This window comes from Molothrus ater, chromosome 4 (genome assembly GCF_012460135.2).
Source record: "Molothrus ater isolate BHLD 08-10-18 breed brown headed cowbird chromosome 4, BPBGC_Mater_1.1, whole genome shotgun sequence".
Classification (NCBI taxonomy): Eukaryota; Metazoa; Chordata; class Aves; order Passeriformes; family Icteridae; genus Molothrus; species Molothrus ater.
Genome location: NC_050481.2, coordinates 34,061,849 through 34,077,267, shown reverse-complemented (window position 1 = coordinate 34,077,267; position 15,419 = coordinate 34,061,849). Strand labels below are relative to the sequence as shown.

General features: G+C 36.2%; 1 protein-coding gene across 3 annotated transcripts in view; it reads right to left on the bottom strand.

Moving 5' to 3' along the window:
• Nucleotides 1-15,419, bottom strand: part of TLL1 (tolloid like 1) — a 125,208-nt gene that overhangs the window by 31,244 nt on the left and 78,545 nt on the right. For all 3 annotated transcript variants that reach the window (XM_036382837.1, XM_054514741.1, XM_036382838.2), the window contains 4 exons: nt 12,068-12,183; nt 6,991-7,093; nt 5,678-5,794; nt 4,602-4,747 (listed from right to left, as the gene is read on the bottom strand). In XM_036382837.1, the coding sequence (XP_036238730.1) occupies nt 4,602-4,747; nt 5,678-5,794; nt 6,991-7,093; nt 12,068-12,183 (482 nt within the window). The remainder of the gene's footprint in view (nt 1-4,601; nt 4,748-5,677; nt 5,795-6,990; nt 7,094-12,067; nt 12,184-15,419) is intronic.

Here is a 15,419-nt window from a genome sequence, read left to right as displayed (position 1 = left end):
TGAGTGAGGAAAGCCAGAAAGATTTGGGATGCAAGCACCTATTACTGATTTTAGTGGCAATTGTATGCAACTAATACAGTACATGAGCACTGGTAAGTTTTTCACAATACCAATTCCAAATTTTCATTAACCTAAATAATAAATTCATGACATCATATTCCAATTTGAAATAAAGTCTGCCTTGTTATCTCAGTAAAAATTGAGAAGTGAACTGGTCCAAAGCTCACTAATATCAATTAAGGAATTGTGCATTTTCCCCACACATCTGTGGTCATTTCAGTACTTAAGACATTTAATTAACATCCGTTTTTTTCCCATGTTTCCATTTTTATGGGCAATATGGAAATTATGATTATCCACCAGCCCAGTGTGGCTCTGAGTTACATGTGCCAAATTTCCACTGAGGTGAATTAGTTATTTCTTTTCTGAGGATCACTTTATTTTGGGCATAAGAGAACAGCTAAAAATACATTTTGTATAGGAGTAAGTTTCTAAACTTGCTAAGACTATAAGAATCAACCAACTTGCAAAGTTTCAAAAAAAAGACTGAGTTTCAAAAAAAACCCATTTGAAAGCTGGCTGTTCTACCATATTCACTTATATTTAGTTTACTACTAGTGCAAGTGATGCCAGCGTTATCAATATTAAGGGATTAAAGTGTTACACCTATGTCACAGACATCTTTTATGAAAAATCCTTTCCTTAGCATTTTTCCTCCTGAGACGCTGAGAGGCCTCAGGAACAAAATGCAAACAATGATTATCTGCTGCTGTGGAATGCAACAGGTGGATCTTTGATTGGCCCGTGTTGGTTGTTTCTAATTAATGGCCAATCACAGCCCAGCTGGCTCGGACAGAGAGGCCAAGACACAGGCCTTTGTTATCATTCTTTCTTATTCTATTCTTAGCTAGCCTTCTGAGGAAGTCCTTTCTTCTATTCTTTTAGTATAATTTGAATGCAATATATACCATAAAATAATAAATCAAGCTTCTGAAACATGGAGTCAAATCCTCGTCTCTTCCCTCAACCCAAGACCCCTGTGAACACCGTCATACACCTATATATAACAGATAATTATTGTGGTTTTGAGAAATAACTGGTACTTGGTAATCAATGAAAGAAAATATTATAAAATGTGGGGTTTTTTCTGTACCTTATGTTTTAAGATTACATGGTACTCTCATCTGGGAACACTACCATACAAAGGTCTATTACATTTGCAATAGTGTCTTATTCCTCCTGCTCCTCCTATATTTTCTATCTATCTTTCTTATTCTTCCTACTTCCTATTTGTTCCTTGAGGAAAATCTCTTCCAGTTAACGAAAGGACCCCTGGTTTGGTTGTAACAAATCTTGTTTACTGAAGCACTAAAATTTCACAAGATATTCACGTGATATTATTTGTTGATGAGAAGAAATATGTGTAATTTTAGCAAATTTTAAATAAGAAATCATATACAAAAATTTTTTTACAGAGAAATGTATTTCCTATAGGAAACTGAAAGATAACCTCGGCTCCTGAAGGCCTTGGAGGAAACCTAGAATTTAAAGAGCATCAGAGAACTAAGTTGAGAAAATGTCAGAAAAATTACTAAAGCAGGCACAGAAGAGCAGGAAAAAACTATGAAGTCTCCCAGAGAAATGGCAAGCCAGAGACATTCTCTACATCCCTTCTCAAAAAATGCCTCATACGTAGTTTCAGGTTTAGAAAAACAACAACAAACTAACCAAACCAAAAAACCCAAACAAAAACTCACATAAAAACAAACAAATTCACATCCAGAGTATCTTTGTCTTCTAGCACTCCTCCAACAGGAAAAAATGAAGATAAACAATCAAATTAAAACAAACAAAAAAAAACCCCTAAAACTGAACCAAAAAAAAAAGAGAGAAAAAAAGATATGAAGGGCAAATCTAGGAGCAATTCTATTGCAGTAAAAATCTTTATATTATTTTTTGTCATTGTTAATTTTTTGTTCATAAAGTCAAACTGCAATACAGGTAAACATATCTGCCTCAGGCTGTAGACTTCAGTCATAAAAGGTGGAATATATGCGTAGTGAAATCAGTAGATCAGATAAATTTTATTCCCTGATTTATGTAAAAATAATTTAAATTATCACTATCTGCACAGAGTTTAACAAGGTCACTCAAATGAGGAAGATTAATATGAATCTGCTCTACAAACCCTCTGGATTTTTTTAGCTGGTGAGACTGCATGCCAAAAAAGGTTCTTAAATAAAAAAGCAAACAAACTAACAAAATAACGCTGCTAATTTTCAAAGAAATATTATAAAGGTGACTGTCACAATGAAAAATATGGAGTTCCCAGTCCCAACATCTCTACTCTCACACAGACAGTGGAAATTATAGCAGCCAAATAAGAAAGTGTAATCCTGCAACTCAGTGGAAAATGTGTTGCCCACAGCAGGCAAAACAAGATGACTCATTGATACAGTTTGAAATTCTCAGTTTCCCTAGTGCTTTCAATTCAGAATGAAGGTTATTTATACAGGGGTTTTTTTCCTAGTATTACATAGGGATAATGAGAATTCCCCTTACTTAACTGTACCTCTCAGAACACAGAGAAGTAATTTTCTCACAAACACACTGCAATAAGTCTCTGGCCTGACATTTACTTTTTTCTATCTCAGCTGGCACCAAGAACAGCGATTTTTAAGCAACTTTTTGTTTTACTGGGCAGTGCACCAAGGATTCAGTCCAGAGTCGGACTCAGTACCGAAAACCAGAACACCTACCTCCAAGAGCTGGGAGCAGAAATGGAAATCAGTGGTGAATGTCCAGGCACTCCAGAGCAGCTCCCAGAGCAACTCCCATCCTCAGCAGGGAGCTCAGTGGATGAGCCAGTAAGAGGTGCCACAAAGACAGATATAACAGTCTTGTGCCTGTCTGGGGTGCCTCATTCGGTGCTCAAGGGCATCTTGCCACTCTGGAATTACAGTTCAGACTCTCCCTGGAAAAGTATTTCAAGTCCCTACTGTTGTAATTTTTTTTTTCTTTTCAAAACACGTGAAGTATAAGCCCAAATTTCAGCCTGTCCCCTGACTATATTTCTGCTCAATTTCCTCTTTCTTCTTATGAGGTGTTAGTCCATACGTCTCACCTCTAGAGAGTGCCATAATACTAAACAGTCTGGAGGAAAAACTGGACACTTCTTCCTAAGGCCCTAATTTTGTCTACTAAAATGTTCTGTTGTTTGCTGGTCCTTTGCTTCTGGTTATTTCCTGTATGGTGAGGCAAAAGCATGCCATCCTCACACTTGTAAATAGTCCCTAACTTGGTGATTAGGAACAGGTCCTGAAAGATAGGGAGAGATGTTTGATTCTCCCAGCGATGAGATTGAACTGAGGTCAGTTCAAGCACATGTAGACCATTGCTGATCAACTGCAACCAGACCAAACACTGCAGCAAGTCTCTCTTGCAGAGGAATAGGGCCATTTCCCTTGTCATCACATTATGAAATGCTGAGCACCTATGGCAGACTAGAAAAGCTCCATATCTGGTCAGTAAATTATATAAAAGGTACTCAAAACATTCATTTTCAACAGAGCTTAAATAAAGAGACTAACATACTATGGTAAGTAGTCTTGAGCCAGATCATGCAGACTCAGAAGATCAGGGGAAGCTGATCTTGTCTGCACTAGAACTGACATTAATTCAAGATTGAAAAAAAAAAAAAAGGAAAATTAAGTAGAATCTATAAAAATAATGAAACTTTGATATTTTATATTCATAATTGCTGATAAAGTCCTAATCCCTTATTGTCTCATACTCAAATCTTTCTACCAATCATTGCAAAAATGTGCCATAACCCTGAAGTCTGCCTGCAAGACTAAAGTGTCAGGTTGGAAATTACAGATCTGTTTACTATACCTGTATTTAGATCTATGTACAACATAAAGGCAAAAAAGTCTAGATTTTTAAAAAATGTTCTTGATGCCCTTACTATTGAAGCATATTCAAAGAAAACAAATTAACTCAAAGTATGCTACTAAATTTATCTACAAAGTTCAAGCCAGTGTATTGTGTAGGAATAAAACAGACATGAAATATTACTTTTTCTTTTTTATGTAATAGTTTACCATAGCTTAGCAATGTTATACACAGCATGATGGACACTAAAGACATACAGGTATGACAACTCACCACATCTTTTTTTCTTTCCTCACTAAATATAAGTTTTTGATCTGAATATTAGAGCTTTTTCCTTTTCAAAGCAGAGGCCAAAGAACATAGTGTTTTTTTTCTCCAGCCACGCATTCATTTTTGACAATAAGATTTAGCAAAAATAAAAAGTCCTGGTTATTTAACAGAATATTGAAGTAACCTTGCTGAGCTAGACAATGTACTTGGTAAAATGTGACTATCTTCAGTAATTTTAAAATTCTAATTAAAATATTAGAGATAACATAAAAAACGCATAATTTTGAAAATTTCTGGGGAAGAGAAACATTCACAGATTATGGAGGTAATTTTTCATAGAGAACTCAAATTCATTCACAGGCTTAATAAATATTCCTTTATATTTCACTGTCACTTAGCCATTAGGTGCTTGTCTGAGATTAGTTAAAAGGCTTTACCTCAAATGCTTGAAAGGTTAATCCTACATTGTAGTTTTCAGACACTGTTATTTTCCACACACATTCCTTCATTGGTCTGTAGTCATCAGGATAATTGGGAGACTGGATCTGGCCTTCATTTTTGTGGATTTCACCTCCACAAATAGCTGATAAAGGCATAACATTTTACTGTCAATAATGACATTTTCTGTAATTTCCCCATGCCCAAAGTGACATTATATGCTTCCATTTTCAAAACTAGTAAAAAAATTGTTCTGGACAATACTTAAATCTACCAAGGATAAATTATTGAAAACACAATTGATTTAAACCATTATATGTACTTTAGTTAGCAAATATAATTTAGCATTTCTTATAGCTCTAAACATGTCTACAGTGTTGAGGATGAATTTGTAATTATGGATAATCTAAATCTATGCATTTTACAGAATATATTTGAAGAGTCAAAATAATTAAATTTTTGTTCACCCTTGAAATATACTTAATAAACATTCTTCATTGATATTTAGTAACCCTTAGAAAAAGACAAATGAAAGCAAAATCTCATCTTTTATAAAGATCTATGCATTTTAACCAACAGTTTATCACTTCAAGCTTGCATTCAGTTCAAAGAACAGCTAATATAAATTTAAAAATATTTTAATGAAAAGTACAGGTTCTATTTTAAACAGGTAAATGTTGACTTGCTAATATACCCAATGTGCATGGGTGCCTTTGTTAACTATTTCCAGAGTATATGGAAAATATAAGACAGATTTTTCTGAAGGATAAACAGAAAGTACACACAGAAATCTTTGCAAACACTAAGTCCAAGAACATGCGTATTGAGTAAATTAAAGACTGGTAAAAAACGTTTATGATTATTATCAGTGATCTCCCTGAAAAAGAACTCGGCTGAAATCTGGTGAGGGGAGGAGTTTCAAATTCCCTCTCTAGTAATTTAGCACCTACTGTCTCTTAGTGAGAAAATACTAATTTCATATGTTAGTTCTGGTGGGGGATGGTTAATTTTAAAAGGTATCTGGTTAATATTATTCTTCCATAACCAAATTATTTTTAATCTATAAGAGGCTTACCTTCATAAACTGCTGCAAAACCCTTCCCAACCCAGTTGCTGCTGCTGCGGAACTCAATCCACATCCTGCTGTCGGTGGATGTGAGCACTTCTGGCAGTTTGTCACCACAAAACCTGCCTAAAAACATGCAACCAGTAACTGCATTTTCTGCCGCCTCTGAAGCCAAATGCTGCAAACATTTATACAAGTGTTTAACATTATAGGCAGAAGTAGCAGAACCAGCTCAGTGGAACTATTCTTATGCCTATGGTTAAGCACATGTGTTTCTGCAGAGCAGGACCTAACACACAAGATTTTATTATAAAGCTTTCAGAACCTTTTATTGCAGTCAGGCTCACAAGTTTAAGCATAAAACCTTAGAGGAATTAATGAAAAAAATTATTGTTAGAGGTTGTTTATATACATACAAACACATGCATTTTGGAAGGGGAAAGTGAGTACTAATCTTAAAAATGGAACAAATGTAGCTCACAGTAATACAACTGATTGTGCCTAAGGGCCAAAGAAATTAAAAAAGTAACATCTAAATGACCTATTCTACATTATCCTCTTAAAGTCTACCTAGGTAGGTAAAATTTCTGTTTTTCTAGTTGATAGAGAACAGGAGAAGAGGATAATTACTGTCTGGTCTTAACTGTTTCTTCTTTATTTACTGTTCAAGGCCAAGAAAATAGACATTCACTGTTAGAGAGCTGTCCTCTGTATCTGGGCACTAGCATTATGGGAGGTGAAATCTTCCCACCAACCTTCTGAATTAAAATAGGATGACTGCAGCTTTTACATTTCAGTTGCAACTCAAATTTAATTCATTATTGCTTTGCATTTGTCTTCTCTGCAAGAGCAGGGAAGGACACACAAGGAACAAGAGACGCAATCTGCCCCAAATCTTAAAGGTACAGGCACAGAGCTTGTAACAACAGCTCTAGAGCAGATGCATGTTCTCATCACACGACCTATGAATCTCCCATCACATGCTCTATAGATTAGTGTGTAAACGTCTTCCCTATTTCTCTGGAAAAAAAAACCTAAAACTATGGCAGCTTCATAATTCAATATCCATATGCAAAGCAAAATCTTGCAGATTTTATAGCTGTCATCTTTCCACACTTGCAGCTGAATAATAGCAAGCTACAGAGAAAGGAGGGCTTAAGGCTTGAAGTCAAGGCCATTTAGAGGGTTTTTTTTCCCATCCCCAGGTTTAGATCCATTCTAGACACCTGAAACCCAAGAAGTTTGTTGTGGGTTCAAGAGCAGGTCCACTGAGCCCAGTGAGTGCGGTGCAGTGGACGGCGCAGCGTTTAACAGTTGCATACCAAGCAGAGAGGATTTTCTCCAGTAGCCATCTCTTACTTCAATATAGTCGTACCAACAGAGACTGCTCTTGTAAAGGTCCATGGTGGTAAAGTTTAAAACGATCTGCAACCAGATGAGAAGGCCTAAATAAATCATGTGTGGTAAATAAGAGAAAAACAATCTCAACAACATTCTGAAGAACTGAAGCCAGAGTGGTCACCTGTAATGGAATTCCAACCATTCAGACATTTAATTATCCTCCCCTCAATTATTTCTTTGACTAAGTACAAGTTTACTGGGAACATGAAAACTTTATTTTATTTAATCTTATATATTTGCAAAAATTCAAGACAAACTACTACGCAGAGAGTTTTTCACTGAAAAATAAAAATTTGAGAATGCTAATTAGGTAAAATATTAGAGTACTATAATTTTAAGTATGTTACTTGATAATTCTACTGCCAGTTTCTCTTCCATTACATTTTGACTATAACCAGCACAGACTATAATCAGCTGCAAATAAAAAAAAAAAAATAAATAATTGTTTTATTTTAGTTTGTGCTTCTCCTACTACTGTTTTGACAAGAAATTTTACTTTCAGACACATAAATGTTGACAATGTTGGACAGTAATTCTGAAAGAAATTTCACTAATAAGACACAGTGTACAGTCCCTTAATGATTCTTAATGAACCTATAATAAAGCTTTTTATAGAGAAATATGAACTTTTTCTGGAACTTTTGAACTTGGACTCCAAGTATTATTGAGAGTATCTGTAAACAAGCATATTTTCAATACTTACTACAAGGACTACCCTTACATTAAATTACATTATCCCTCTTTTAGAAATATTAATCCTAAACTTCCATAAACTTACACTTTTAACACAGGAATAGGATTTTTCCTGATCACACATTGACATAATAGCTACAGTTCAAAGCCTGAGCGACTGGGATAGTCTTAGCCTCATGTCCTGCAATTACAGGGATAAATCCAAACAAGCAGGTCAAAAGTTATTCATATTTTGTACTATGAAATTACTTCCAATTAATACTTCCAATCCTTTTAATTGGATTTAGGTGTACTTGGAAAAAAAATTCATCTGCTTCAGAATCAGTTCCTCAGTGTACGTAAATAAATATTTCTAACTGAAATTCTTCTCCCTTCACATTTGAGCATAGAATTGGTATTATCTTAGCTTTGATCCTAGAAATTTGCAATTGAAACCTGCCATTATAAAACAAACACAAATTGCTGCACAGGAGCAAGTACCTCACACTGCAAAAATACATCTCCATGGCAGCCCATGGAGCAGCTGTGAGTGTCAGCTGAAAGGAGAGGAATTTACCATTGTTCCAGATGCAAGGTAAAAATTTTAACACCATAACTGGAAAAATGAACCCAGTCAGATAAAATGGTTTAGTTCCATCTCAAAGTTCTTGGTTTCATGCACCCTTTCATGGATATTTAACACACAGGACATTTTGCCTTTACTACTCGGGCAGGGGCAGTCCTTCAGGAAGATGTACTGAATAAATAAATGCACAAATATTGCCAGAATTCCAAAACCACCTATTTACCATGAGAAATATGAAAAGCTGGCTAAAAGTAAAAACATTCATATGCTTTACTCTGTTTCAGTTTTTTTATACATTTTCAATTTCTATTTGAATCTACTTCAGAAGATGGCAGAGACCATTCTCTCATTCACAAATAAATTCTCTGTCTTTGGCAGAATTTTTCTCCTTCAACTCTTCCTTCAAGTAAAGGGACCACACCAACATACAAAACTTTTGTTCTCCTCAAATCATTCACTTTGCAGTCAGATTCCCGCTAAACTCCTACCTTCTTTTTTTCTCAAAAGGTAAGTAGGTATCTCTGTTTGCATTTAGCCATACTGCTTGGAGAGCCTTCCGTCCTCACCAGTCCTGTCCTTTCCCTGCCATGCCAACTTTACTCCCCGATCTGTGCAGTCAGAGGGGTTCACAAGAGGGAGCCCCTTTTCTTTGCCCTGATGAGATGCAGACAGCTGCTTACACAAACCCAGATGGCTCTGCTGGAAGCAAGCCACAGAAGCCACAACCTGTACCTCCTCCACTGCTTCAACTCCTTAGAGCCTGGAGGTCTCTCTCACCACTCTAACCACAAGTTTCCCTTTTTTCCATGACACAGCTGAAACATCAGATTTTTTCTCTGGTTTTTGTTTGGAAATTCACCTTTTTCCAAACCTTAGTTGCCAGGATAGGGGTGGGAAATGGATGGTTTCACTTAGCTGTGATCATGTCAATGTGTCACAGTGCTGCTATCTAAGTGGAAATGGTTAAAATTTAATGAGCCTCCTCAATGGCCCCTGCTTTTGAAACTACATGAAATAACCTTCACAGCCTTTTCTCACTCTGGCATGCCAAGGTATTTGATGATACAGCAATTTCTTAACACTGACCAGAATTCATTAGCTGTACATAGGCTGAACCCCCAATCTGTCACAGCATGATTTCTGGTCATGAACCAAACAAGCTTAAATATATTTAAGATTCCAATTTGCTGTTCTGCAAAGTACTAAATAGAGCTACAGACAAGGCAGAGCTTGTTCAAGGGGACAGGATGGCTGAGAGGCTTCCCAGGAAAAGCAATCAATGGGTATTTGTCAGCACAATTAAAGAATTATTGATTACGCAGCAGATTGGATTGTGCTACTGCAGCTTCCAAGAGAATATATCATACCTCCTACTGCCTAAGAAAGCACAAAATATAAAACAAATACCAGTAATACAAACCAAGGTATTTGCAGGTGGCATTTTTTTACCCATATCAATCAAGGATTTTTCTGGCCTATTTCATCTTTCATGTAAAACATTAAGGAAAACTGAAAAGTAGTGTAATCTATTCAAAAAGGCAGATTCAAATAAAACATTGGCACGGTTGCAACTCTCCCTATGCCAGTAAAATTTCTATACACCAGAAGGCAGGATTCTCCCTGGCTGGGGGCATACAGCATTAGTAACACTATCCTCCCTCCAAGACTTTTCTGTGTATAGATACACTGAGTACAGCTTTTACAGCTACATTTTACCATGTAGTCTTAAGTCTCAAAAGTAAAAGGTAAAGAAATAAATTGGGAAAGGAGTCAGTCCTCTCACGTTGCTGACTTCAACACAGGGGCTTTCCCCCATTAATATTCTGTCCAGTATAATGCAGCTTCAGTGGTGATTACAAACTCAAGGCATATTACACTGGTGTCTACAGATAGGCTTACACAAAGTTGGAGTATGCTATAAATACTTAAACATCAACATTAACTCATACATTAGAATTTTTTTCAAGAGCAAATAATTGTAGATGAACACACTTTTAATTTTTTTTTAATGGAGCTCTGGAAGAAAACTTAAGCCATTTTTGTTGTTATCACAATCATGTCTAAAATGCAACACAAATAACGGGGACATAAATTTACTATCTAGAGTAATTTCCATCTTTTGCACAAACATTCTCTTATTCATCTCTTCATTTTTTTTCCCTGACAACATGCTGAGCCACCCTTTTCCTCCCAGCAGATAGTGTTTAGGTTTCCTCCTGGCTCTGGCTCTTGCCCAAAGGAGGGCAAACACTCTCCAAATGACTTTTCTTTCATTCCCCACAGTAGCAAATGCCCTTACAGCTCCTCAGGATCTATTAGAACAAGAGTGTATATTCTTGGCATCTACCAGGACCCTGACCTGAAAGAAACACTGAACAAAGTAATAAAATCAGGAGAAAAGAATGTCCAACTCATACATAGTGGGACATTTCTGAGACAAATTACTGAACCATCTGGGGGCAAGTGCTGGGTCTTCCTATTTGAACTTGCCAGTACTGAATCTGTTAGATTTGATATTCCAGTCTTTGGATTCTGTATATTAGTCTTTAGTACTTGACGCAGACATCTTTTCACTAAAAATCCTTTCTTTAGGATTTTTCCTTCTGAGAAGCTCAGAGGCCTCAGAGACAGAATGTAAACAATGGTTATCTGCTGCTGTGGAATACAACAGGTGCACCTGTGATTGGCCCATCTTGGATGTGTATAATTAATGGCCAATCAAGGACCGAGCTATCTCTGATAGAGTCTGAGAGAGCTGCCTTTGTTATCATTCTTTTCTTTTCTATTCTTAGCTTAGCTAGCATCTGAGAAAACCTGTCCTTCTTTTTCTTTTTAGTATAGTGATAATGTAATATATATATATCATAAAATAATAAATCAAGCCTACTGATCATGGAGTCAACATTCTTGTCTCTTCCCTCATCCAAGAACCCCTGTGAACACAGTCACACTTGACTGCTTGATACTAGCCACTGCTCCAGCATGAGGTAACTTACATCCTTTTTCCTGCATATTTTGTCTTAGATGAAGCTTTTTATCACTCCCTCTATCCTTAAATTGTTTTGAAGCAGCCTGATATTTGAGCCAATAATTTAAATGAGATTTAGTAGCACATTTTGAAAGTGTACACAAAGAAGGACAGGTTTTGCTTTCACTAGCATGGCACACTTCTCTCTCCGAACTGCTCTCACCAAGCCCATTCCTCCCCCCACCACAATACTGATCCCCAGAAAGTAAAACTATATGCATTAGAACCAGTTCCAGGGAACACCCACAGTGACACATTCTTTACTCATGTTATTATGGTTCCATTTCAGAAGCATCTTATTGAACACACTAAGAACTTCCTTAGTCAAGCCCAAGCTATCGGCCCCATACAGCTCAGGTCAGCTTGCCCATGCTGGGAAATAGACCATTCAGGAGCCTGAATCACCTCTTCTACCTTTATATTAAATCATAAACTGAACTAGGAGCCAGTTTTAAAGGGAGTTCATGATGCAAACATACTGCAAATTGAAATCATGCCTTTATTTCACAGGCACATCCATTGAATTGATGATGAGTTCTAATGCCACAGATCAAAGTAAAGCCAATAGTACAGAACCCATGGTCCCATTTTTTATGACACTCCATTATTTTCAATTAATATGCATCTTTTAAACTTAAAAAAAGAAGCTAAAAATCACAACATTTTACTTTGAAAATAGTATCTGTGTCTAGCTAAAGGAACATTAAAATACCTTCTCTCCTGGGGTCACAGAGATTCTCCATATGCAGTGTGTGTAGGAAGGATAACCATTTGGAAACCCAGGAGAAGAAAAGTTGCCTGTAGATTCCTGCAGTGTTTCTCCACAGGCTGAAAGAAACAAATTACAGTAAAAATATAAAATGTAATGTGCCTAACGGAGAAAAATGCATCTTTCCAATATCTACTCAGAATTCATTTAACTCACTGCAGATGCAGAACGGAAAATAAACTGGTTAGTTTACAATTTATTAAAAGCTTTTTTTTAAGCCAGTTTGACATTTATTCCATTTTATGCAGCATGTTTTTATTCCATGAACTATTTCACTTGTGTGCTGTCTACTGACATAACCAAAATTATGGCAGCCTTAAAAATATCATTGCTGTCAATCAACTGCAATATTATACATAGAACTCTTTTGGTAATTAAAAAAAAGTTAGACAGCCTTCAAGAACTAGAAGAAATGCTAGCACAACGTGACTTGTATCACACTGAAATTTTTTCAGTGGTTTCATTTAATTTAGTCCTTCACCCACGTGAAAAACTGATCTGACCTAAACTCGCTTATTTATGTTGGTATAGAAAACTAAGTCCTATATTCCACAAAGTCTCTTAGCAAAAATGATTTGTAGTAATAAAAGCAAAGCAAATGTAAGGTCTTAAAATACCAAGGGCTTTTATATTCTTTATTATTGAAACTTTTAGCACCCTTCTCTCACCTGTCAATCATGCTGCTAGATGCTGGCTAATAAATCATCTTCACACTAAAATTTAACATTGGAAGTTACTACCAGCCTCCACCATTAAAACTGACTTTGGTAGGTGTTGCACCTTAGTCAGTCATCTTTTTTGACCTTAATCAAATTTTTTCTCCCACTGATGTTGCAGGTGTGACACAAGATATGAATTTGATATTATCTCATGACTAACAGTGTAATCAGATCTGCAGTGCTTTCAAATTACCATTGCCAGCAGGTGAACAACCATGTCATCACAATATTGATGAATTATAAATGTTCTGGAAAATCTTTAAATAAAAGAGGACAAAGGAAAGGATTGCTTATGACAAAAAGACAGACAACACAGCTGTAAAGCTGTTTTGTTAAAATGCACCTAAGATGTGATTGGACAACTACACTGTTATATCAGGTGGAAATTATATTCAAGGCATTAAATATGCTCTCTGACACTCAAATGATTATCATGATAAGAAGAGAAAGGAAAGAGCGGCATGGCTCTCCAGAAATGTAACAGCTGAAGCTACCATCACTGTGTCCTTTAGGAATTAAACACGAAAATTAAATATTTTCCTCTCTTCATTTAAAAAATGTGGTTTTATCTTTAAAAAGATGCAGGCAGCTGCAGCAAGTGACATTTCTGCACGAAGCCCTTTCAATGAAATGGCTATATCTGTATTAACCTGGGCTAATCTGTCAATTTCTTTTTAATACAACAATGAATGCAAAGTCATTTAAGTTGCAGAGTCCTGTACTGGGTTACCCCAGAGCTGGTGAACTGTGCCAGAGCTTACAGTGCCTGAGTAAAACACTTCAGAAAAAGCTAGCAGTGAAATTGTTGGAGGACAGTAGGGCCTAAAGATGAGACATTCACAAGAATCCAGGTACTCCTCTCACCCCTTTTAGAGCCCTGTTATTCTTCCTCTCATCCATGGTTTCATTAAATCCATGCTCAATATACAGAAGATGTATACAGACCTAAAACAATAGCTTTTAAGTTGCAAAAGGAGTCATGGAACTTTTTTTTTTCCCCAGGAATTACAGAATAAAGCTATTTAATATGAAAATTTACCTTCTATCCTTATTAAATTCCTGGAAGCTCTCGATCAAATTAAAATTATTTTCAGAAATATCTCTAAATTTAACAGAGGCATATGAAATTTTGTAAGTAGATTGCTTCTACTAAGAATTAACACAATCAGAATTTATAAAACGCACTTGGGCTTCATGTGTTTTGCCATATTTATCTTTTAATTGTAAATTCTTGATTACTCAAGGGAGCTATAACAGGAACAGCTTATACCAATCAATAGTTGAATTAATTTTCTATGAGATTTGAGCTCTAGGCTGGCTTCCAAAGCTGCAGTAGACAGGGTGATATTTGGGAATTTCTTGTTGAAAAGCACATTTCTAGGCAACGGGAAACAGTTAAAGTTCTATCACTAGAGAATGTAAAGATTGTATTTGGACTGTAGCAACTGCAGTTGGTTTATAAGACAGAATATTACAATTTTTTTTTTACTGTATAATGATCCACTAGTAATGAAATCCACTTTGGGAGAGAAACGTGGAAGGAAAATGAGTGGTAAGGGCCACTTATTTAAATTTCATTTCATACTTATTTTAGTATATTTCAAGTCAGAGGATATCAATCACAACTTAAATCTTATATACTTTAAATAGCAATGCTTTACAATGCTTTAAAAAGCATTTGTACATTTTTATTCCTTTGTTAATCATTAACATTTGCCAAGGTTTTCTCTGATGCTTTTTCCCTCCTTTCAAATGTCATGCCTTATATCAATTTTACTAGGCTAGACCACTTGCAGAAATGCCACTTTAGCTTTCCCCACACACATACTCTAGCCATAAAAGCCACTCTCCTCTGCTTTACAGCTTGAGAAGGTTAGACATCTAATAAGGCTTCCCATGGTTAGGAGAGCGAAACTATTTTTGCTTTCCTTGTAAAGATTAGCACTGGGTGTAGGCAGCAGGTAGATTATGTGCTTATACAAAGCCATTCCCACCAGTGTACTCTGCAGCAGTGTTTAATTACACAGCCTGAGTATGACACCTCTCTGGGCTGGCCTGCACACATGGCCAAGTCCCATCAAGGATTACTGTGAAATCTGCAAATGATGAAGCCCAGATCCCCCAGGACACTTAGGGAACCAAGTCTCATTCCTTTGCACATAGCACTAGCAAATGCATAGCATCATTTATGGCTAATTTGAGTTCACCCTTTTTCTTTAAGTTCTTTAACACTTAGACACAAGTCGGTACAACTATACATATATAGCATAGAAAGCTGCCACAGAGTCCTAAAAATATCTACTGCTGATCATATTCTTGTTAAATCAAAACCTTAAATCAGTTTACTGCAACTCAGGGTCTTACTATTGACTTGATTCCTCATAATAGTTATAAGGAAATTGTCTTAATCTAAAAACCCTAATTCTCCTTATGCAGTAAACAAAGGCTGACTTTTGAAGGTGAACATTCTTTTCAAATCTAATCCATGCAATTTGTAAATTTGCTGAACTTCGTCCATCCACCTTCTCTTCCTCTAAACAAATTTCTCCCACCAGTCTGAGACTTTCCTATCCATT